At 33.2% G+C, this 22359-nt stretch overlaps 1 protein-coding gene across 2 annotated transcripts in view; it reads left to right on the top strand.

Moving 5' to 3' along the window:
• Window positions 1-22359, top strand: part of CEP120 (centrosomal protein 120) — a 73102-nt gene that overhangs the window by 38833 nt on the left and 11910 nt on the right. For both annotated transcript variants that reach the window (XM_079145459.1, XM_079145458.1), the window contains 7 exons: window positions 1863-1959; window positions 2055-2207; window positions 2721-2810; window positions 8609-8701; window positions 9641-9802; window positions 12481-12603; window positions 19140-19238. In XM_079145459.1, the coding sequence (XP_079001585.1) occupies window positions 1863-1959; window positions 2055-2207; window positions 2721-2810; window positions 8609-8701; window positions 9641-9802; window positions 12481-12603; window positions 19140-19238 (817 nt within the window). The remainder of the gene's footprint in view (window positions 1-1862; window positions 1960-2054; window positions 2208-2720; window positions 2811-8608; window positions 8702-9640; window positions 9803-12480; window positions 12604-19139; window positions 19239-22359) is intronic.

The raw sequence follows: 22359 nt of genomic DNA, 5'->3' as shown, positions 1-22359 counted from the left end.
TTTTAAATTAATAAAAATTAACATTTAATTTAACATTGTATACTATTTTCTTTGTTTTTAAAGCATAATGAGAATGAAGAAGTTAAGGCTCTGCAAAAATTTGAGATCTTGAAATTTCTTTTTTTGTATTTCTTTCCATCCATGGCCACTTCCAGAGACAGAAAGATTTAGCAAAACCTTTATTCACTTGGAAGGTGTAGGAACAGGTGTCTTAGAGAATCAAATATTTGGTTAACTGCGTTCTTTTTCTTCTGAGTCCTCTTTCTGAAAAATATCTTTTAAAAATTAGTGTTCTTTTAATCATTATAGCTATTATTTTAATGTTATCTGCCTGTTTTGAATATTGCTTTTATTGTCTTGCTTTGTAGACAGAAGTTTTTGCAAATTTACTAAGTGAGAACTTCAGATATGCTCAAGAGTTTCTCTCATATGTAGTAGTGCTTCATTTTACTTTATTCATTTCTTCTGAGATTTGTGAGAAGAAAAGTTTAAAGTTGGTTAATTAAGAATTCTAATGGTATGAGATTCATTTATTAAAGTTTTCTTTGACTGGTATATGTTTGATTTAGAGAAAAGCCATATGTTTTGATCGTTAGTTTTATTTTTCAGCCTCCTATTTCACCTTGGGAAGCTGAGGTAGGAGGATCTCAACAAGTTCAAAGCCAGCCTCAGCAAATTAATGAGGCCCTCAGGAACTTAGTGAGGCCCTGTCTCAAAATAAAAAATAAAAAGGACTGGGGATGTGGCTCAGTGGTTAAGTGCCCCTGGGTTCAATCCCTAGTACCAAAAAGCAACAACAATAACAATAACAAAGCTTTCATTTCTCTCTAATATTTTGTCTTATTTTTTATTATTTAATGATAATATTACCTGCAGTTCTTTGATACAGAGAGATACTCATTATGGCCCAAATAACTTATACTTCTGGAAATTAACCTGGGATAAATAATGCATATATTCTGTAAAAGACATATACATGCCTGGTGTGGTGGTGCATGCCTGTGATCCCAGCTACTTGGGAGATTGAGACAGAGGATCACAAGTTTGAGGCCAGCCTCTGTAAGAGCAAGACCCTGTCTCAAAATAAAAAAATATAAAAAGGAGTAGGAATGTCATTCACTGGTAGAATGCCACTGGGTTCAATCCCCAGTAGCACCAAAAACAAAAAAGATTTATATGAGTGCATACATCCCAGAAAAAGTAGACAAAAGATTTCAGAATAAATTATGCAATAAAGAGTAGGAGAACTGTTAAGCATGTTGTACTGCGTAAAACCCACATTTAAAACCCTCCAGCATCTTGTCCTTGAGAGATCCAGACAAAGCCACATGAAACCTTAGAATATAAAAGTTTTACCTAGGGATATAGCTCAATTGTAGAATATGCATGGTCCTAGGATCAATCCTAAAATAAAAATCAAAACCACACATTTTTGAATTAATGTTTATGACATGAGAAAATGTTCCTGTTAAAAATAGGAAGAAAGGACAGACTGTCAGTGTGCATGTTTATATGTGTATCTACATATACATAAATCAAAGAAGGAAATAAATATTAATAATTACCTGTGGACAGTAAGATTTTAAATTTTGCCTTTTATAATTTTTCAAAAACAATGTGCATGTGTTTAAGTCATTTCATAGTAAATATAGGGTATGTACTTAGTAGGATGTTTGTGATGATCAAGTAAAATCACAAATATAGAAGATCTTGAAGCTCCTAGAGGCTGCTGTTTTTTAAGCAGGAAGAGTTGGGTTTAAGAAACGTTGCTTATTCCTCAACACTACAGCTCTGGGGTAATAAAAAGAAAAGTAATACAAAGGTATTCACAAATTTAAAAATATTTCTTATTTCATTTGTAGATCAAATAATAGAATAGTAGATCTATCTTACACAGTGACTCTAGAAGATTATGGACTAGTAAAAATGCGTGAAATTTTTGTCTCTGATTCATCTCAGGTAAATATAATGAAGTGTTGTCATATTATTCCTTAAAAGAGATCTAATATTTATACTTTTGTTTGTTGAAATGTGCTTTTTCATTCATACCTTAGGGATTACCTGCTGTACAACAGAAGCCATCTTCTCTTCCTCCAGCACCTTGTAATTCAGAGATTCAGACAGAACCACGTGAAACCTTAGAATACAAAGCAGCACTTGAGCTAGAAATGTGGAAGGAGATGCAGGAAGACATTTTTGAAAATCAGGTTGCTTTGTAAATTTTACTTAAAAATGTATTTTTGTGTCCCTCTTACATTTTTCCCTCTTTAAGGCAGGATTTTCTCTCCATGTTCCTTCTAGTTTATTTGAATGTCAACAATATAGTCCAGTTGACAATGTAAACATAGTTGAAATGTAACAGTTTGGCAGATGCCACTCAGAAGGATTTCTCTCAATTTTGTCTGTCATTGTTAGGCAAAGTTAAGAATGAAAGTTATTCCTTTAATCTCCAATTCTCATTTAGTATATCCAGAGTGTGGCATCTTCAGTCTCCAAACAAGAGTTAGAAAAGAGAACTTACTGTTAGCTTTATGCTTTCCTGACTTATATAGATATTACATGCCTCAAGCAACCTCTATTATTTTTTTAATAATAGTTTAAGATGCCTGTGGTAAAAGTAAATGAATAAATTATTGATCAGTATTAGTTAAGACAACTGATTCATTTATTTTAAATATTTGGAGGTTATTGAGGTGACTTTCCTTTTCTTATTTTTGTAGCTGAAGCAGAAAGAACTGGCTCATATGCAGGCTCTTGCAGAAGAATGGAAAATAAGGGACCGAGAAAGAGAATCACTAGTAAAAAAAAAGGTAAAAACTTGTATAACAATTGAGGGGGAGAAGTAAGAATATTAATGATAATACCTTGCATCTACATTAAAGAAAATCTTTGAAAGAAATAAACTAATTATCCTTGGTGTGTGTTGATGTGGAAGAAATTAATGGATGGATTAGGGCAGGAGGTGTTTTGTACTTTTTGGATTTTGAAATTTGCATAGTATTACTGATTCAAAAAATACATATTATATTTAAATGAATGAATGCTCCAGAGAAAAAGCATGCCTCTTTATGAAAAAGAAAATAGTGCATTTAAAATATATGTTAAAATTATAAAACTGTAAGTTAATAAAAAGACCTCTGAAATTTTCAAGCTATTTTTAAGAAATAAATCATGAAATAAATCACATCTTTTAAATAAGATATTGTCAGACTCTCTAATCTTATGCCAGAAAGCAGAAGTTCAATACTGTCCATTTACACTTAAGTTATTTAATAAAACAACCCTGACAGTGAGACTTGTTTTCAAATATTCTAATTTTAAGACTTCAAAAATACTCTCATAAGTGGTTAATCAATCTACTACCTCAAGTTTCAGGGGATGACTGCAGGTCTCCACTGCTTACTCTCTGCATCTTCTTCCTTTCCTCACAAATTCCAGTTACCTCTGCCTCTCCATTCTCTAGTCTTTCCTCGACTCAGCAAGATGGCAAGACTCTGTTTGGGTTGCCTATTCTTGAGCTTCAGTCCAGAAACTGCCTCCAGACAATAAGCTATAGTTATTAATAAGCTTGCCTCACTGTCTCTTGGGGATCATAGTCCTGTGCTGCTCATTGTTCAATTTGGGTTATAGAGGAGAACTCTGGGTAAACAGAGTCCAGTGGGCCTTTGGACTCTAAAATTACCATTTCAGCTTTTTCTAACTTAATTCTCAGTCATTAAAAATGTGAATAACCAGTAATCTTTGAAAAAAGCTAAAAGAAAAAGATAAGACTACTGCAAAATCTCCATGTTTAGAGAATTAAAAGCCCTCACACATATTTTAAATACTATACTAATTTTATATTACTTTAATATATGAGTTTCATATTAAGTAATAGGTCCAGATCTCATGTTGTACTAATTAAATCAAAGGGAACTATACAATATTTTAATGTTTGAAATTTTTTACATATCCTTTAAAGACTAGGTAGGTTAATTCTTGAACCACTTTTTTTCTATGTTGTTAAGTTTTTTTCCACTATTGAGGTTTGTAAAATTCAAATGATAAGCCAATTTGAAGTTAATAAAATTGCTAAAATTCTGACAAAAGCCAAATTGAACTTTTGTTGCAATATAAAAAGGTTTTAATGTAATGAGGTTTAAAAAGCAGGTTATTTTTGGTTCATTGTCATTTTGGTAATAACAATCTTTTTAGTCAAAAGTTTTATTTGGTTTTCTTGTATATAACTATTTTGACCATTTCAGCTTGAATTCCTGAGCTCCTGGCTAATTAGTAAATTGTCAGAAAATAGATGCTTGCCTAATAAGTAGTGACTAAAAGGTAGATTTGAATGTGCCATGTTCTTTCAACCTAAGTGAATTTTGAGACTAAATACTTCATTGAATATTTTATCTTAAAGTGCTTATATTTTTGAAAGAATATTGTGAACTAGGATATGTTAACATATGATATGGACTTTAAAATTCAAGTCAATAGGGAGAAACAAGTTTTTTTCTTCAGTGTGATGAAATCTTTAAAAAGCCAAATTCTCTGAGTCTCTCACTATAGCGTTTGTTGATGTCCTCATGGTTGACCCCTTTCTATTCATTTTTATTTTGTTCAACTAAAGTTTTTTGAGACAGTGTATGACTTCATTAATGTTTTGAAAATTCACCTGAAAGAGTTATTTATGTACACACCTGGTTCCTGTTCTGCCTTCTGGAACCTCTGAGATAGTGTTTAACTCTGTCTTACATATGACCACCCATCAGATAGCTGAAGATAGCTAGCATGTACTCACAAAGGAGGAAGACATCAGTCATACATAACGGAGCATGACTAAGTGTTTCATAGATATGTTTTCACTTTGGTGAAATTTAGTAGCTATCACTAAGTAGACCCAAAGGGCATTCCAAATACAGACATTCCCTTGAACAAAGGCAGAAAAGTTTGAAATAGGGTCTGCATTAAGAAAATAGTGTGTAGTTGAATGTGAGGAGAGGGGAGGACAAATTGAAGGGTCAGAGTCTGAATGATATTATTTTCTACTTAAAAGAGTTTAAACTAGATCCTGTGTAGGCTTTTCCAGCCAGGGTTTTTGAGAGAATGAAGCCCTCATATCCTAAGGCATCTGTTGTTGGTAATGAATTAACTTTCTCTTGTGCATCTAGGCTGGTATACTGTTTTAGAAGACAGACAAAATAATTTACTTCACTTTTCATGTTCAGTGGTTCAGATGATGAACCCTGCTTGATAAAAGTAGAGATTTGGGAAACTTTCCTTTTTTAATGAAGATTTTTATATAAAGAAATGAGGTGATCACATTTTTATTTTGAACAGTCATTCTGATGGAAGAATGGTGGATTGAACAAAGGAATGTGAAACTAAACTCTGGGAAACTGGGAGAACTATTCATAAATGAAAATGAAGTCTGTAAGGTTATAGCTATAGGATTATGGAGAAGAGGGAATGGATGGAGAAGAGATGATAATGGTTTACACCCTCCAGCCTTAACTAAGGAGTCTTTGGTGCTCCCCTACAATCCTCCTTTCTGTAGTCAGTTCATTCTCTTAATCAGCTCACACAATTTTTCTCTTATCAAACAAGCCACCCTCATCCAGTTTCATCTCTTCCATTCTAAAACACTTCCTCTACTTGTCTTTCTTGATTGTACTCTTCTGGTATTCTGCAGACTTTAGTGATCTCCCCTTCCCAATTTTCATGTTACTTTATGTTAGATCCAACCTCTAAATATTGTTTTGCTCCAGAGAAAAGTCCTTGAATCCCTTCTTTTTTTCTCTCTATACTCTTTTGATGATCTCATCCACTCTATCAGCATTTCATTCTTCAAATTATATGCATTATACACACCCACCCCTTCTTACCTGCTTCCATGTCCGATTTCTTTCTTGGACTGCTGTGCACCTCATTACTTGACAACCTTCACTATATTGCCAGTTTGCTGTCTCATGTGCATCTCATATTAATATATCTAAAATCAAAGTTTTTATCTACATCCTCTATAAATTTGCTCCTATTAATTCACCATCTTAATAAATGACATTACCTTTTAGATAACTGTGTAGGCTACAAACTAAGTCATCTTTGACTCTGTCATTGCACATTTAGTTTGTTAGCAAACCTTGTTAGCGTCACATTCAGAATGTATTGTGAAAACTAACCCTTTCCAATCACCTCCATCACTGTCCCTAGTTCAAGCCTTCATGGCCTTGCTCCTAAGATTACTAGTTACTTTTTAACATTGGTATCTCTCATTTGTTCTTGGCCCCTATACCTTATTTTATCTATCCTGGCCCAAGAGCTTTTAAAATCTAAGACAGAATTATGTACTCCACTGTTCAAAACTCATCCTACTGACAGTCACACAATAAATCTTAGAGTTCTTATCAGGACCTCCCAGGCCTTATATAATCTGTACCCTAGCTTCCTGTCCCACCTCATCTTTGGTTAGTCCTGTTACTGGCCTCCTTACAGTTCTTCAAACACATTAAACCACCTCTTTCCTCAGGATCTATGGATTCTCTTCCTTTAGAGATAATTTTTTATTTCTACTTAAAATAATCTCAGGCCTTCTCTGACTACCCTATTCAAAGTAGTGCCTCTCTCCTATCCCTGGGCACTAACTGTCCCCTCAACTCTGCTTTATATTTTTAATAGCATACTATTAAAATTATATTAAATATTCACATGCTTATATATAGTCCTTCCCTGAGAATATCATTTCCACGCAATTTTGTTACGCCCTATATATGCTAGATATACAATAAATATTAGTTAAAAAGATTATGATTTCAGGTTTTTATATATTTTTGAGTTTGAGATATATGAAGAGTGTTGATATATTCAACAGGTAATTTAGGTCTATAACCTGAAATACCAGGGTGGTAGGGCTGTGGTTTTTTTTTTTTTTTTTTTTTTTTTTGCAGTGCTGAGGATTGAACCCAGGGCCTCGTGTTTGCAAGGCAAGCACTCTACCAACTGAGCTAAACCCCAGCCTGGGGCTGTGGTTTGAGTTTGTAATATAATTTGGAAGTTCTTGGTATATGTGATGATGGTAGGAGAATGAGATCACCCAGGAGGTTATGTTGCACAAGAAGAGACAATTAACTCTGAAATACACATATTTAGGTGTTTGTATTAATGATTTGTTTAAGGATGGAAGACATGCTTAACATATTTTTAGGTAGAGTTCATAGAATTAATATAGACATAATCCTGATGGGTTGGTTTTTTAGGCCTAAATAATCAAATGAAGGTGTCACATTCCGCAGTTAGTTTAAGAGACTCCTTTGGACAAAGAGCATGCTTATGCCAGATTTTCAAACAAGCAGAACTCCTAGGAACTTTAAAAAACATTAACAATGTAACTAGGATCTTCAGTTAGCAAAGGCAGTTTTAGGTAAGACAATAGACTTGGGTTGCCTAGTCTTCTTTTTTTTTTGTACAATGGAACAAACCCAGGGGCACTTCACTACTGAGCTACATACCCAGTCCTTTTTATTTTTTATTTTGAAACATGGTCTCACTGAGTTGCATAGGGCTTTGCTAATTTCCTGAAGCTGGCCTTGAATTTGGAATCCTCTTGCCTCAGCCCCCACCCACCACGCCCCACTTGAGGGTCATTCTAGTCTTTGGCGATACATGGTCTTTGGTCTCTGAACTGGTGATGTCACATCTGGCTATCACATTTAGGACTTTGTCAAGAACCTCAACCCTACATTAAATTCAAGATAATAGATAATGTAGAAGTCATAACATATTAATAATGGTTGAAACTTGTGTTTATCTTGAAGAAGAAGAAAAAAACTAGGAAGAGATGTGTGATGGCTGTCCCCAGGCTCAAATATGTGAAGAAACATTTTCTTTTCTCTTTCCAAGGATAGAAAAATAGGATTAAAGGGTAGGCTTCTAAGGAGTGTCAAATCAGGGATTTATTGTCAACTGGAAAGAGAAAATCGGGATGGGGCCTAGGACCTGGAGATTAGTTGGTAACAAAAGCAGAAAATTTGTTTTAGAAAGTTCTAGTAAAAAGTGATCAGCCTAAATTGAAGGAAAGCCAAAAGAGTCCTACATCCTGTATAGGCCAAGAAGGTAGGCCTCTTATCCTGAACAAGACTTTCCTTAAAGGCAGTCTTTAACTTCGAAGAAATTGGTACTAGTTTAGGGGTCTAATCAGGAACTCAGACTAGAATATAGTAAAAAGTCAGATTTGAATGAATAGAACTGACTTGTAACTGACTGGCTGATCTAGCAAGTGGATTAGTTCCAGGACAAGAGAGTATAAGTGACTGAGAGGGCTTCAAAGGAATACTAGAAAATTTTAAGAAGCTAGGTTTTGACTAAGCACAAGATTTTACTTACAGTCTAGTTTTGCCCAGTAGAAGAGTGGGCTTCCTTGTGAAATTGAATACCACTAGAGATAGGCAAATAAACATGATGATCTCCCCTTCTTAGGGTAGAAGAAATTTCTGCTTTGGATTGGTTCATGTAATTTGACTATTTCCTATTTTCAGATTTTATTTCAGTAAAATAATATATATTTTTGAATTTGTGTGTGCTTTGAATATGAAAAGTGAGTTAAGGTAACTTTTCTTTAACTATATTTTAGGTGGCTGAATATAGTATTTTAGAAGGAAAACTTCAAAAAACCCTGATTGACTTAGAAAAGCGAGAACAACAGCTTGCCAGTGCAGAATCAGAGGTACTTCATTCATCTGTCTTGTGTTCTTATTTCATAGTCTATAAAGTTCATACCATTTACTTCTTTTTGCTCTGGATATTGTTCTTCAGACATTGTAGGGAAAATTTCAACTAGGTAAAGTATGTTTGAAATGTTAGAATGTTAGGAACTGTTAGAAAAGTGTTACTTAAACTAGTTAACTATTCAACTTCGGCTGACTTCTACAATAGTAGAGGTTTTTGGTTAAAATTATAGAAAGAATTCCATAGTTGCAGACTAGAAAAATAAAATATAGCATAAACTTGGAGGCATATAATCCTGATTTTATTTCCAGAGAAAAGGGAATTTCCTTCTTTCTTGTCATTAAAGATTATAGATTCCAAGGAGGCATGAGAGGTTATATTAGTATTATGATACATTAACATTTATTAGGTCTGAACTAAGTTTTACCCTTAAAAAATTCCATAAAGTTTGCTTTAAAATAATTAGAATTTTCTCACATTAAATTTGTGTGTTCCTTCTCTAACTATAATGTTTCTTAAAATAGCAAATTAATCTTGCCATTATATAGTTTCTAAAATTTCCTAATGATTAGTTGTTTAATTTTAAATATATCTCCTAAGTGATTAGGCATAGAATCAGAAGTTTCTAATAAAATAAACTTGAGCACATTTGCTTATATAATAAAATAGGACTTTATTCCAGTGGGAATTGTAAGTGATTAGGGCTTTTTCAACTGAATTTATATGAGTTGTATATGGATTTTTTATATACTTTCTTATTAGTATTAAATGATGATTGAAAATTATAAAATCAGTATAAACATTGATAACTAAAAGGGTTGTGAAAATAAATTTGTAAATATTCTGAACATTTGACTAAATATGTGGATAATAGACTATTCAACAGTGTAATGCAGCTTTCAACAGATCAGCCTCTTAAAGATGCTTTTGTTTTTAGCTTCAAAGAGAGAAAAAGGAACTGCAATCAGATCGTGAACGGAACCTGCAAGAACTTCAGGACTGTGTCCGTAGGGCCAAAGAAGACTGCATTCACCAAGTAGAGCTGGAAAGGTTAAAAGTCAAGCAGCTAGAAGAGGATAAGCGCCGACTTCAGCAACAGGTTGTCATCATCTTATACGTAGAGTTTATTTGCATGCTAGAAATAGCTCACTAATGATACAATTTACTGTGATTTGGACTAGTTATCATATTTATTATACTGTGATTCAAATTTATTTTAAGTTGGATCTTGTTTTTTTCTCCCCCTCCCCCTCCTCCTCCTCCTCCCCTTCCCCTCTTCTCTCCTCCCTCTCCTCTTCCTCTTCCTCCTCCTCTTCCTCCCTTTTTCTTTTTTTTCTTTTTTCTTTTTTTTTAAATAGTGCTGGGTTTGAACTCCTGGTCATCACATGTGCCAGCAAGTGCTCTACCACTGAGCCACATCCCCAGCCCTGGATCTAGATTTTCTGAGTTAAAGCTAAGGCTATAATAATTTTCCTGCCTTTATCACTTTGTGGAAAGCTACTGTATTTCAGGGTGATTTCTAAAGTAAAATGATTCTCTGCTAAATCTTCTCTTAGCAAATGTAGATATTAATGTAGCACTGGACAAACTTCAGTTAAGAACCAAATTGGGGTTGTAGCTCAGTGGCAGAGCACTTTCTTAGCATGTGTAAGGCACTGGGTTCAAACTTAGCACCAAGTAAAACTAAACATAATAAAGGTATTTTGTCCATCCACAACTACAAAAAAAAAAAAAAAAATCATGAATTATCTATATCCTCTCTATTTCCTCATCTCACAGTCACCTTTTAACCATCCCACTCGACTTTCTGTTCCCATTGCTCCAGCCATCCATTTGTCATAGAAGCCACCAGTGACTGAGTCACTAAGTTTAGTGGGCACTTTTTCATTTCTCATCTTGTTAAAACATGATCTACACTATTGTCCTTGTTTTTATATGTTCTCTTCCCAACTTCTGTACCACCACTGTTTTCCTCCACTTTTCTGGTGACCCTTCAAACTGTATTACAGGCTAATCTTCCTTTATCTAGTTAATAAATGTTGAACTTTGTCCAAGCTCAGGACTTACTTTCTACTAAATATCTGACTTCAGAGACACAATACACTGGGTTGTTCATATTTATATTCTAGCATGAAGAGTAGTTTCCATAGCAGCTCAGGACCAGTTGTAGACATGTTATTTACACAGTGGTAAATATAAATTTGATTGTTACTTCTGAGTTCTAATTTAAAAGGTGAAAAAGTTGTAAAAATGTGCAACTGTTACGGGAGTCACCAGTAATGCTTTTCTTCTATTTATGAGGAAGGTTTAGCTGTCTAGAATAAAAGCTCTTACTATGTATTAGAATCATCAGGAAAGTCCTTGAAGAGTACATTTCTACCCTGTTCAAGATTGGTATAATTAGTTTTATATTTTTGTAAGAGGATCCTTTGTAGAAAGAACTGATTTTTTTTGAAAAATTACCCAGGGCACATCTCTCTTCTTCAATCAGTGTTCTAACTGGGGGAAACAAGAAATTTCCAGGACGTCCAAATTGCCAAGTCCAGGACTATGTACATTTCACATCTTATGTATAAGGAAAACTTTTTAGGATATTACTTTCACCAGGTAACATGTATGCAGTTCTAAATAGATAGAAGAGTCAGTTAAACACACTATCAGTGAGAGCTGTTAAAGTATCTGTATTTAAGTGGAAATAAGCTGGTACCAGAACCCAAAATCATTGTAATTGATGAACCACTTAACAAAGGAAAAAGAACCCAACATGCCTTAATAGCTTGCTGCTTTACAACCTGATTGTAACAATAGCTGTTTATGATAATACCCCTGAATGGTGAAGAAACTACCAAATGCAGTATTTATTATATTTTTTTGTTTGAAACAGAAAAGTGAGACACTTTACAATGTTTCTCTTCAACTTTGGATGTTAAAAGTGGTAAACTTCAGTTATATGGAAACTATTCATGGAACTCATTACCTAAACATACTAGATATTCCTGATGACAACTTTTCATCAGTGATGATTTAAGTTCCATTTTTGCCACAAATGTTCTCATTTCAATGTCAGTTGTGTCTTAAATTTGAAGAAATAATAGGTCATATCCAATGATGGAGTCATTTTAGTTTGTTATGGAAGATGTCTTTAATAATCCTTATTTACATTTAATTTAAAAACCTTAGATTTTAAAAGAACATCTTTATATGCTCAATTTTTTTTGTAGTTGTAGATGGATAGCATACCTTTATTTTATTTGCTTATTTTTGTAAGCAGTGCTAAGGATCAAACCCAGTGCCTCACATGCTAGGCAAGCACTCCGCCACTGAACCTCAGCCCCAGCCCTATACCCTCAGTTTTTAAAAAATATTTTGTGAAACTGTTCAAAGGGAAATTATAGTGATAAGGCAACCCCCACCTCTCTATTAATTTAAAAGTATTAATGGCTTTTTTTAGAAACTTATTCTAGGGAATGAAAAGATCTGAATTCTTCTTTTGCCTCCACTGTTGATTAGTTCACTAGCTCCTTGGCATTGTTTTAGTTATTTAGCTCTGATTCTCAATTTTTTTTTACCTATAAAAAGTTTTTGATCAGTTGATATACTGTATTTTTGATTACTGAAGATGTTCATTGCCCTTCTTATGATTTATGTATTTTCTACTTATTGATATGCTTGAGAATAAGAAGAAAAAGACACTATTGAATTGGATTCTATAATATTAAACTTTGCTTATGATTGTCTTTAAGTGGCTACAAATATCTTTTTTTTTTTTAAATATAGCTTAATGATGCTGAAAATAAGTATAAGGTTTTGGAGAAAGAGTTTCAACAGTTCAAGGATCAGCAAAGCAACAAACCAGAAATTCATCTACAGTCTGAAATAAATCTTCTTACTTTGGAAAAGGTACCCATGTCTATGTTTGACAGCTTAACTAATCCAAGTAATCAGTTTATAAAATTGATGAGTAATATGTGTGTATGCAATGTAGTGTTCCACTGTATTGTTCTAATATGAAATAATACATCAGTGAATTCGAGGCATATGACATTGTTAATAATTGAATTTTTTTGTTTATATCAGTTATAGCTTATGCTAATTAGAATATTTAGTTGCAAACAGAACTAACTTTAGGAATAAAGAAATTCACAAACTGTCAAGTGAATGAAGAAGTTTCAAAATATGGGCCAGAACTAAGAGAAGCCAAGCCATAAACAGTATCCTGCCTCAAATATTCTGCTTAGGATTGTCCTGTTAGTGAGTGCTGTCACTGCCTTGTCACAGAATCCTGAATCTTCTCATTCTAATGTTGTTACCAAAAGCTCAGTACTTGTCCCTAATGCCAGTCCAATATTGAGGACACGCTTTTGAGAAAAAGGAAAAAGAAGTTTTATGCTTTTCTCACAAAAGAGAAGCACAGGGGACTCCTATCCCAGAGACTGTGATCTCCCATTTAGGGGAACAGGGGGCTTTTAGAGAGATGATTCAAAGTCTACATTCCACATGTTCTCTGTTGAGAATTTTAATTAACTTGTTAATTTGGGAGATAGTCATTTCTGAGATCTTCTGATGCCATCCCCCAAGTCTGAATTAGTTCATTCCTGTCGTGGGTGTGTGCTTAAGGACATATAACTCTGCCTAGGATGGGGAAGAAGGGTAATCCTCTTTCTCAAGAGATTAGGGAGGAGCAGGGATAGAAGAAGAGAAAATAAGTTTTAAAAATAAGTCTTAGTGATAGAGCAGCAAGGACTATATTCAGAGCATAAAGCGGATCACTATTATAAGTTCATACTGCTGAAAACTATTTTGTGGTTGCCATTGTGAGTATATCGCTGCTCTCTAGATTCTGTGTCCTAGACAGGAGTATTCATTTAAATCACACACCTGCACTCTAGTTCTCAGTTTGATTGAAAGGATCCTATTTTGTTTTCTGTGGTTAGAAGCCAGACTCTACCTCTAATTTCTATTGGATTTCCCCACAAATGGGGTATACAGGGGCTAGGCATAATGTGTAATGTTCAACCTATGTCAAAACCTAAGTTTTGACAGGGTATTTATTTTGATCTGTGAGAAGAGGAGTCAGTGATGTAAAGAGGTATGGAAAGCGTGTCCAGTGAACACCTTCAAAGATGCCGAGGTGAGACTTAGCCTGGATTGAGTGAGGAAAAAGTCCAGCCTAAAGTATGAGAATGGTGGGGACAGAGTACAAGGTGAGATTTAAAATACACATTGTAAAGACATGCCAAGTTTAAGTTTCATTCTTAATTCAGTTAGAGATGTGCATCATTCTAGTTCTGCCACCTTGGTAACTTTGTCACTTTGGGCAAGTTCTTTTATTTCTCTGTACTTATTTCCATGTTTTTAAAATGGTGCTTATAAGGTTGACAAAAGAATTAAATGAGGAGAGTTGCAAAATAGCACAGAACCTAGAACATTGTTTACTTAAAATTCATCTTTTACTTACAAACATAAAATTTAAATAATGAGATACGACTGAAGAGTTTTAAGTAGGAGAGGAACTTGATCTTTATATTTAAAAAGAAAATTCAACTAGTATGTAGAAAATATGTATACGAAGAAAAGACCAGTCTCTAAATTGCCTACTCAGAATCTTTTCATGAATGCCTTAGGACAGTAGTAATCAAACTTTTTGCACTTAGAGCCCTTTATACATCTTTAAAAAAAAATGTATCTACCAATGAATAACTTATAATTTAAAAATATTGAGGATTCCAAAGCAAATTTGTATCCGTTGGTAACTACTATATTAAAAATTAAAATTTAGAATAGTTTTGAAATATTTATTCATCTAAAAACACCCAGTTTATGGTAGCATAGATCATTTTCATTTAAAATAATTATTTTCCAAAACAGTTATGAGAAGAGTGACATTGTTTTACCTTTTTGCTAATCTCTTTAGTGTCTGGATAATAGAAGACAGCTGAATTCTTTTTTTTTTTTTTTTTTTTTTTTTAGCTGAATTCTTATATCTGCTCTTGTATTCAATCTATTGTTATATCATACAATATATAGCCTCTGGAAAGCTCCACTGTATACTCATAAAAAGAATGTAAGTGGAAAAGACAGCTAATGTCCTAGCAGTGTTATGAAAATAGTTTTGACCTACTGAATTCTTTGAGGTCAAAACTCTGTAAGATAACCCAGAATGTCCAACACTAAAGTTGGTCAGCTCCCCTGCTGTTTTCCACTAATGTTTCTAAACTTAAAGTTTCTGCAGCCTATCAACTGCCAGGCTATCTTTAAGTCTTTTTATTCCCACATTCATTTAATTGCAAAGCTGTTAGATTCTATTTCTTACATATTTTGGACAATCACTTCATTTATTTTTCACCTACTCTGTTTCTCTACCAGTGAACTTGAGTCTAGCTTAACATTTCCCACTCCTCTTTTGATAAAATCAAGTATTAAAGTATTTCTTTATGAAGGTGTTTTTTCTGTAGTATCCATCAGAAATATTCGAAGTAATCATTGGATTCTGTCTCATCAGTTTTCACAAGATGTGAAAATGGAAACATTTTTTGATACCTACTTTATCTTGAGGAAGTTCAGAGAACAGATGGTCATCTCTGAACATGAATTGTGTGACTAGGTAATATCCACGATAGAAATAAATTTTAAAGAATTCTTAAATTTTTTTTTTCTAACTATACTATTTTACTAACAGGATTAAAATAAATTAAACATATTAAAAATATTACCAGTACCATGAACTTGTTGAGAGAGAAATGCATAATTGAATGACTTCTGCATTAGACCCCATGAATTAACTCATCAAGTATGTTTAATAATGCCTATAAAACAAGACTTTTCCTCTCTTCTGAAATTTTTTTGTAAATCTTTTTGGAGCCAGAAGAGGGCAGAATCTTATTTCTTAAGTAGTAACAGAGATGAAAGCACAAAAAGGAAGACCTAAGTGAAAAAGTATCTGAGTTATTCTGTACTTCTAGTTATGTCTGAGTGAGAGATTTTTTTCTTTTTCTGATTGCCTCTTCTTTTTAATATAATACAAATATTCCTATTTTCAGTGAAAAGGCCTAAAATAAATTAATATTAATATACAATTTTACTAAATGAAGTTAGTTTTAAAAATATTTTAGTTGTAGATGATATAATACCTTTATTTTATTTTCATGTGATGCTGAGTATTGAACCCTGTGCCTCACACATGCTAGGCAAGCACTATACCACTGAGCTATTACCCCAGCCCCTAAATGCAAATCTTGATTTCTTTGATGATATAAGAAGTGAATTACTAAGTTTGATTTTTCTTTTACCTAGGAAATTTCTTTACGTAATTTGAAAATAATGGGACTTTAAAAAATATGGAAAGCATATAACTTAATAGGGCATTCTGAGGTTGAAAAGAGAAAACATACTGAAAGGATGTTTAAAGGTTAAAATTTATGTAGTTATTCAAGAATATTTGGTATCTACTGTATGCCCACTCTTCAGCCAAACAGGAAAGATAAAAGAGAGTGAAAGTGTATTATCCTTTTGGAACTTCACTTTTAAATATTGGAGAGATAACTAAGGGCAGTAAATGACCATGAATGATCAGATTACAAAGGAATGTGATAGAAACTCTGCAATTCAGAAAATGAACTATTTGATGTTCTGTATCTAGTAGTTTTACGACAACCTCATGTAGAGGTAGAAATTTGCGCTGAGCCTACAGTGAATCAAAATGCAGTCTGTAAAAGTAAAAAAAAAATAATTAAAAAAATATTAGGATAACCATATTGGTTAAATATTTATTGAGTAATATTGTACAAAATCATTATAACTCATTGCAAAGATTAAAACGTTGAATTTGTTCAATAAAAAAATTATTTAAAGGGATGATAAGTGAGAATACATCTCATTGTTTGAGCACTGTTGATGACATTTAAATGTCTTGCCACCTGAATGAGAGAAAATTCTGGCACCTATCAAAAACAGGGATGTTTGTGATATGTACGTAGGTTTCAGTGAACAAAAGCATGATCTCTCTTAATAGTTTTATAATGTTCCAGATCTTTCCTTAAATACAAATAAAGAAAAGGGACTGAGGGGGAAAAAAGAATTAGGCAAGAAGAGAAGGAAAGGAAATTGTTAGGCTCAAGAAGAAATTTGGAGGAAGAGAGTACAGGACTTAAGGAACACAAACCTGGTTGGAGTAGAGGGTTTGAAGGAATACTAAGAAAGAAGGTTGAGCAGTTAGTATGGAAATTATATTTTGATATACCTTGAATCCTAGGCAGAAGAGTATGTTTAATACCATAGACAGATAGTGACTATAGTAGATTTTTTAAGTAGTGAATTGGTCTTATAGTGACTTTCGTACTTGTAGATAGATTTGAACTTGGGAAATAAGAACTCTTTTCTCATTTAGTCAAGATGAGTTGAGACAAGTGTAGGCTAAGGAAGTGGCAGTAGGAATATCTAGGAATAAAAATTAAAATATTTCAAGGAAGAAATCTGTAGTTCTTTGTGACAGATTAGACCTGGGAATAGGAGATTAGAGACAAAGACAGTGCCATACCTCTAATAGAGAGCTGGAATTGTGGAAATATCAAGGGTGGAAACAGGGAAGTTAGAACCAATGAATACTGCTCTGTGCATCTGGTTTTCAGTAGTTTCTGAATTGACTCTAGTTGCTGAGCCAGATTTTCCTTTTAGGAGAACATTACTTCAGCTATGAACCAAGGAAACCTTAAGTAAAAATATAAAAGCAAAGCCTTCTGGAAGTCTCAAATCTGCTTATAATAAGGATTCTTAATTCAAGATCTTTGAATGCTCTGCAATTATATCAAAATTTTGCTTATGGGCATTTTTCTGGAATTGGGACCATATATTTAGAATCATGGAGGCATCTGTATCTTTAAAGAAAAGCAAAAGTTAGGCATCACTGATTTGTTGAAATTAATTAGATTTGTACTTCAGATTTGCTAGCTACAGGTTTTTTATTCAAGAAAAAAAAAGTTATACATACAACTATACATGTGTTTTAAGTTAGTATAAATAACTATGCAACTGTGAATTTGTTAAGTATTTATGGTAAAACTTGTAGAACCTACTCAGACATATTTTTCTGATTGAACTGGTCCATTGGACTTCATCCTTGGGCCCATCCAATACTTATGGACCTGATCTTTTATTATTGAATACTACTCTTATCCCATAGTTATAAAAATATTTTTTCTATTCTGAGATATAGCCTGTTGTTAAATTACCAAGTAATATATATAAATCTTTGGGGCATAAGTGGAAGAGATTATCTACAATAATCTCAGCAATATTATTCAACTTAAGATGCTTGAGTCTAGTTGTGAAATGTCAACACATCTAAATCCAAGCACTAGGGATTTGTAAAGCAGAAAAGACCTTGACTTCATGTAGTCATATATTACTGCAGAGAATGTTCTGGTCTTTTTGTGAAGGGAATTTGGCAGTCTGCTTTTTCTTTCATTTTATTTTCATATGAGTTTTCTGAAGTTGGAATTTTTATAGTATCTCTGTTTTTGTTTCCTTGTGAAACATTAGGAGTTGTATGTATGGGAAAAACTAGACTTGATATAAAAAAAATTTGACCAGTTCAGATTAACAGTGTTTTACTGTAATTCAAGCAGATTATTACATTATCACTTAATAGTAAAACTGTCTGTTGGCTACATGAATTTGGTACTTGGTCTGAAACACTAAGTGAGTACATTCCAAAACATAGCCAAGTTGGCTTCAGTTCATGCACAACAGATTGCCTGCTGCAAGTATAAATAACCATATTTTTAAATTGAATCACTGTCGTGTTTTTCTTTATACATTTGAGGAAAAATAGAAAATAAAAGTTATATGTGTGTTACTAAGGAACATTTTTCTTACTCTTGAGTTTAACATTCTTAAAATATTTTTTACTTTGTATTCTTAGTAAATTGCTTTGTAATAAAATATTTCACTGTTTCCAGTGTCCAGTGTTCACAGTTTTGCCAAAATATAAAAGTATCTCTACTAAGCTCTCAAGTATAAGACCAAATTCCACATAATGATAGGCCTCCAAAAGGAATATTTGGTTTCTAAGATTTAGAATTGTATCTAAATTGGAATGTCAACCGTTAGAACTGCTTTTTATTAAAAAAAAAAAAAAAAATCTAAGTTTTACTCAATGTAATATACATGTTTAAATACATTTATAGTAACTGGAGGTTAAGACTAATTCAGTTCTTTTTAGTATAGGCTGTAAGGCAATAAAAGTAAGACTATATTTTAAACAAGAAAATGTTCATGTGCCATAATATTTATAGTAAATTATGTAACAGTTTTAGATGATGTCGTATGTTACACTATATAAACTCTTTTCTTAAGCCAGACCCTTTGTATATATTATCTTTCAGTGATTGTACACAGTGGTATAGTGTTTCACTTGATACGATTTTAATCACTGTTAGGTTGAACTTGAAAGAAAGTTGGAATCTGCAACCAAGTCTAAACTGCATTACAAGCAGCAGTGGGGACGAGCTTTGAAAGAACTTGCCAGACTTAAACAGGTATGAGGTTCATAGCTTACTCTTTTTATGTCTTTTTCTCTCTTGTTTCTTTATAAGTTTGCATGTTTGGCAACATCTTTTATGTTCGGGTGTCTGCATTTAAATATTCAGTACTATTGTTTGAGATTATGAACTTTTTATTTAAAGTATTCAATAATTAAAAACTGAAACTTCTCTCTCCCCTCAGTAGACATAGAGATTTATTTAGGGAAGCAGAGGCACTTTTCAAGGGAGAATGTGGGCTCTTTGAAGAGGGAGAAGCTTTTAGGGTAAAGCAAGAAATACACATTCAGGGGAGAATGTGGGTTATCTCCAGAGGAAGAAAAGGTCTATAAACAAACTTTTAAAACTATTTATTTATTTATTATATTTATTTTTTGTGGTACTGAGGATCGAACTCAGGGCCTTGTGCTTGTGAGGCAGGCACTCTACCAGCTGAGCTATCTCCCCAGCCCTAAATCTATTTATTTTTAATTGCCAACTATCCTTTTCTCAAGAAGAAATTGGAAATAATTTCTTTTAGTTTGACTTCTTCCTCCTTAGTACTAATCTTTTCCCTGGAAATACTCTTGGGAAGGGGATAACTTAAGGATAACTTACATTTAATATTTTCACAAATCTTACAAAATATTTAAAATATCATTCCTAGGAAGATACAGTATTTTGGTTAAGAACCAGGATCATAGGAAAATTTTGCTAATTTTAGGGGTTTAAAACCTTGATAGTTTCCTCAATTATTCTTACTTACTTTTTATTCCTGCTACTAGACAACAAATACTGTGAGCTTCATGAGAAAGTAATCTTATTTTGGGAAATAGTTTCTTCAAATGAGTAAGATGAGAGAAAATATGGGTAATATTTTTATTTTGAAGAAGTTTACTTACCCTAAAACTTTTAAGGATCAGTAATGATTAATTTACTCTAAATGTGCTCTTCTTTAATATGTCAGTTTTATTCTGAATGAAATTTGGTATATAATGTTTTTCAGGTTGGTATTTTTCTTAATATGGCTCTGTAGCCATCAAATACTATTAAATATTCTTGTGGTATTATGCTAATGTTTGCCAGCTTCACAGAGTACTGTCAGGCTGCCTTATCTCAGTTCTGAAAAAAATTTCAGTTTGGAACATTCTGAAGTTTGTTTTTTCAGATTTAGGAGTGCTTAACATGTATTATTTTAATGCTGGCAAGACTAAAAATGGGCATTATATGTATAGTACAGAGGATCTTTTGTATTCAAGGTACTATCCTAGGCATAAAGATATAAGTAAGACATAGGCCATTCCCTCAGGGAACTTGGAATTTAATATTAAGGAAGAAACAATTATAAATGTAACCTTACTGCCCTATAGTAAGATGCAGGAGAAAAACCTTAGAGTACTCAGGAAGAGAAAGTATGTTTATTTAATAGGACTTAGGAAAGGTTTTGTAGATAAGGAGATATTTAAGATGGACCTGTAGAGATGAGTGGATGGGATTTAAATAGAGAAATTGGGTGTGACTTAGGAAAGTAACAGGGGAAATATAAATATAATGAATAGAATGATCTTAGCAAAGAAGCCTGAAGGGGGAAGCAAAGCCTGTTCTTATAAAACAGGAGGGCCCATTTTAGAAATTATTTCAGGTAATAAGGCTTTGAACTTAAGTGATAGCAATAGGAATGCAACTTTAAGAAGATTCTTGCCAAAGACTATGCCAAGGGTGCAAGCTGTAGTGTCTGGAAAGAGTTTCCAGTTTTGGAAAAAAATGTTAAGATGCTACTTGAAGTGTGGGAAGGAGATAAGATTTGCAAATGTGGACATTTTAATTTTTACAGAAAAATTCTGTAAGCAGTAAGAAATATGCATCAGTTGTTAGGAGTATGATTGGACTTAAGAGATGGAATTCTTTGCAGAGGTGATATTTGAAGCTGTGCTGATAGACCCTAGAATTCTTATGTTTAAGGAGAAAGATGGAAGACTAATGAAGAATATAGCAACTAGAGACAGTAAAGACAATTATAATGATGCTGATAGAGCATTTAGTATGCCCTGTGCTAAACTTAATCATAACAAAGTTACCTTCTATATAGCAGGTAATATTATTTGATTTTATAGATGAAGAAACTGAGGCCTGAAATTGCATTATGTGCATAGTACAGAGGATCTTTTGTATTCACAAGTACTAAGTGATAGAGCTAGGATTGAAGTCACTGACTAGAATCCGGACCCTTTCTCTTTCATAGTATCATGATTGTGGTCCATAGGAGCCATGGAAGACAGATTTCCGAAAAGAATATTGAAGCAGAAGTAGTCATGAGTTGGCATGTCCAATCAAGGAAAATGGCTGTTAGCTCCAATAGTGAGAACCAAAGTGATTTTAAGGGAGAAGCTGGTACAATGTCCTGATGCCAAGATATTTAGGTTACATCTAGTACAATCAGGAGGAGTCCTTTTGGATTTAGGAGCAAGGAAATGTATGATGAGAATAGCTGTGAAAGTAATAGGATACAAAATCTGTCAGAAGCAGCATTTGTAGTAGTTTAAAAACATTGCCCTAGGGTCAAGAGCTAGGGTGAATGCTGTCTTTATCTCTTACTACCTTTGTGACTTTGGTTATTTAATGAATCTGATTAGTCTCCTCATTCATACAATGAGAAAATTTTTCTCACAGGTTGCTCACAGAATTAAATTAGCATCTATAAAACAGTAAATACAGTGTTTGATAACAGTATGTGTTCAATAAATAAATGGTAACTGTTGTTAAAGAGGAGTCATAAAGCTGTTATGTAGTGGTTTTGGTTTCAGTCCATGGACCTAAGTGAAGGTAACTTTTGGATATTGATAAACAGAACAAATATTAGAGGATTTTGTCACTGAGTTCAAAGAAATAGTAGCATTAACAATACTTTGAAAAATTTTTATATATGGAGAACGGTGAGTGTTGCCTTACAGTGTGGTAAGAAAGTGGGGTAGGATATAGTTCAAGTAATAACAGTAGTTTGAATGGTAGTTTTGATAGACATTCTATAGAAAACTTATGAGCGCAAAACCATGTTAGGGTCTAAATAATGTCATTAGGTGAACTTCCTGATGTTTGGATATAGAGGAATGAGACTACATTGAGTCTGAAGAACGTATAG

This window comes from Sciurus vulgaris, assembly GCF_902686455.1.
Source record: "Sciurus vulgaris genome assembly, chromosome: 6".
Taxonomy (NCBI): Eukaryota; Metazoa; Chordata; class Mammalia; order Rodentia; family Sciuridae; genus Sciurus; species Sciurus vulgaris.
The sequence above is the reverse complement of the archived record's forward strand: the minus strand, read 5'-3'. Positions and strand labels throughout refer to the sequence as shown.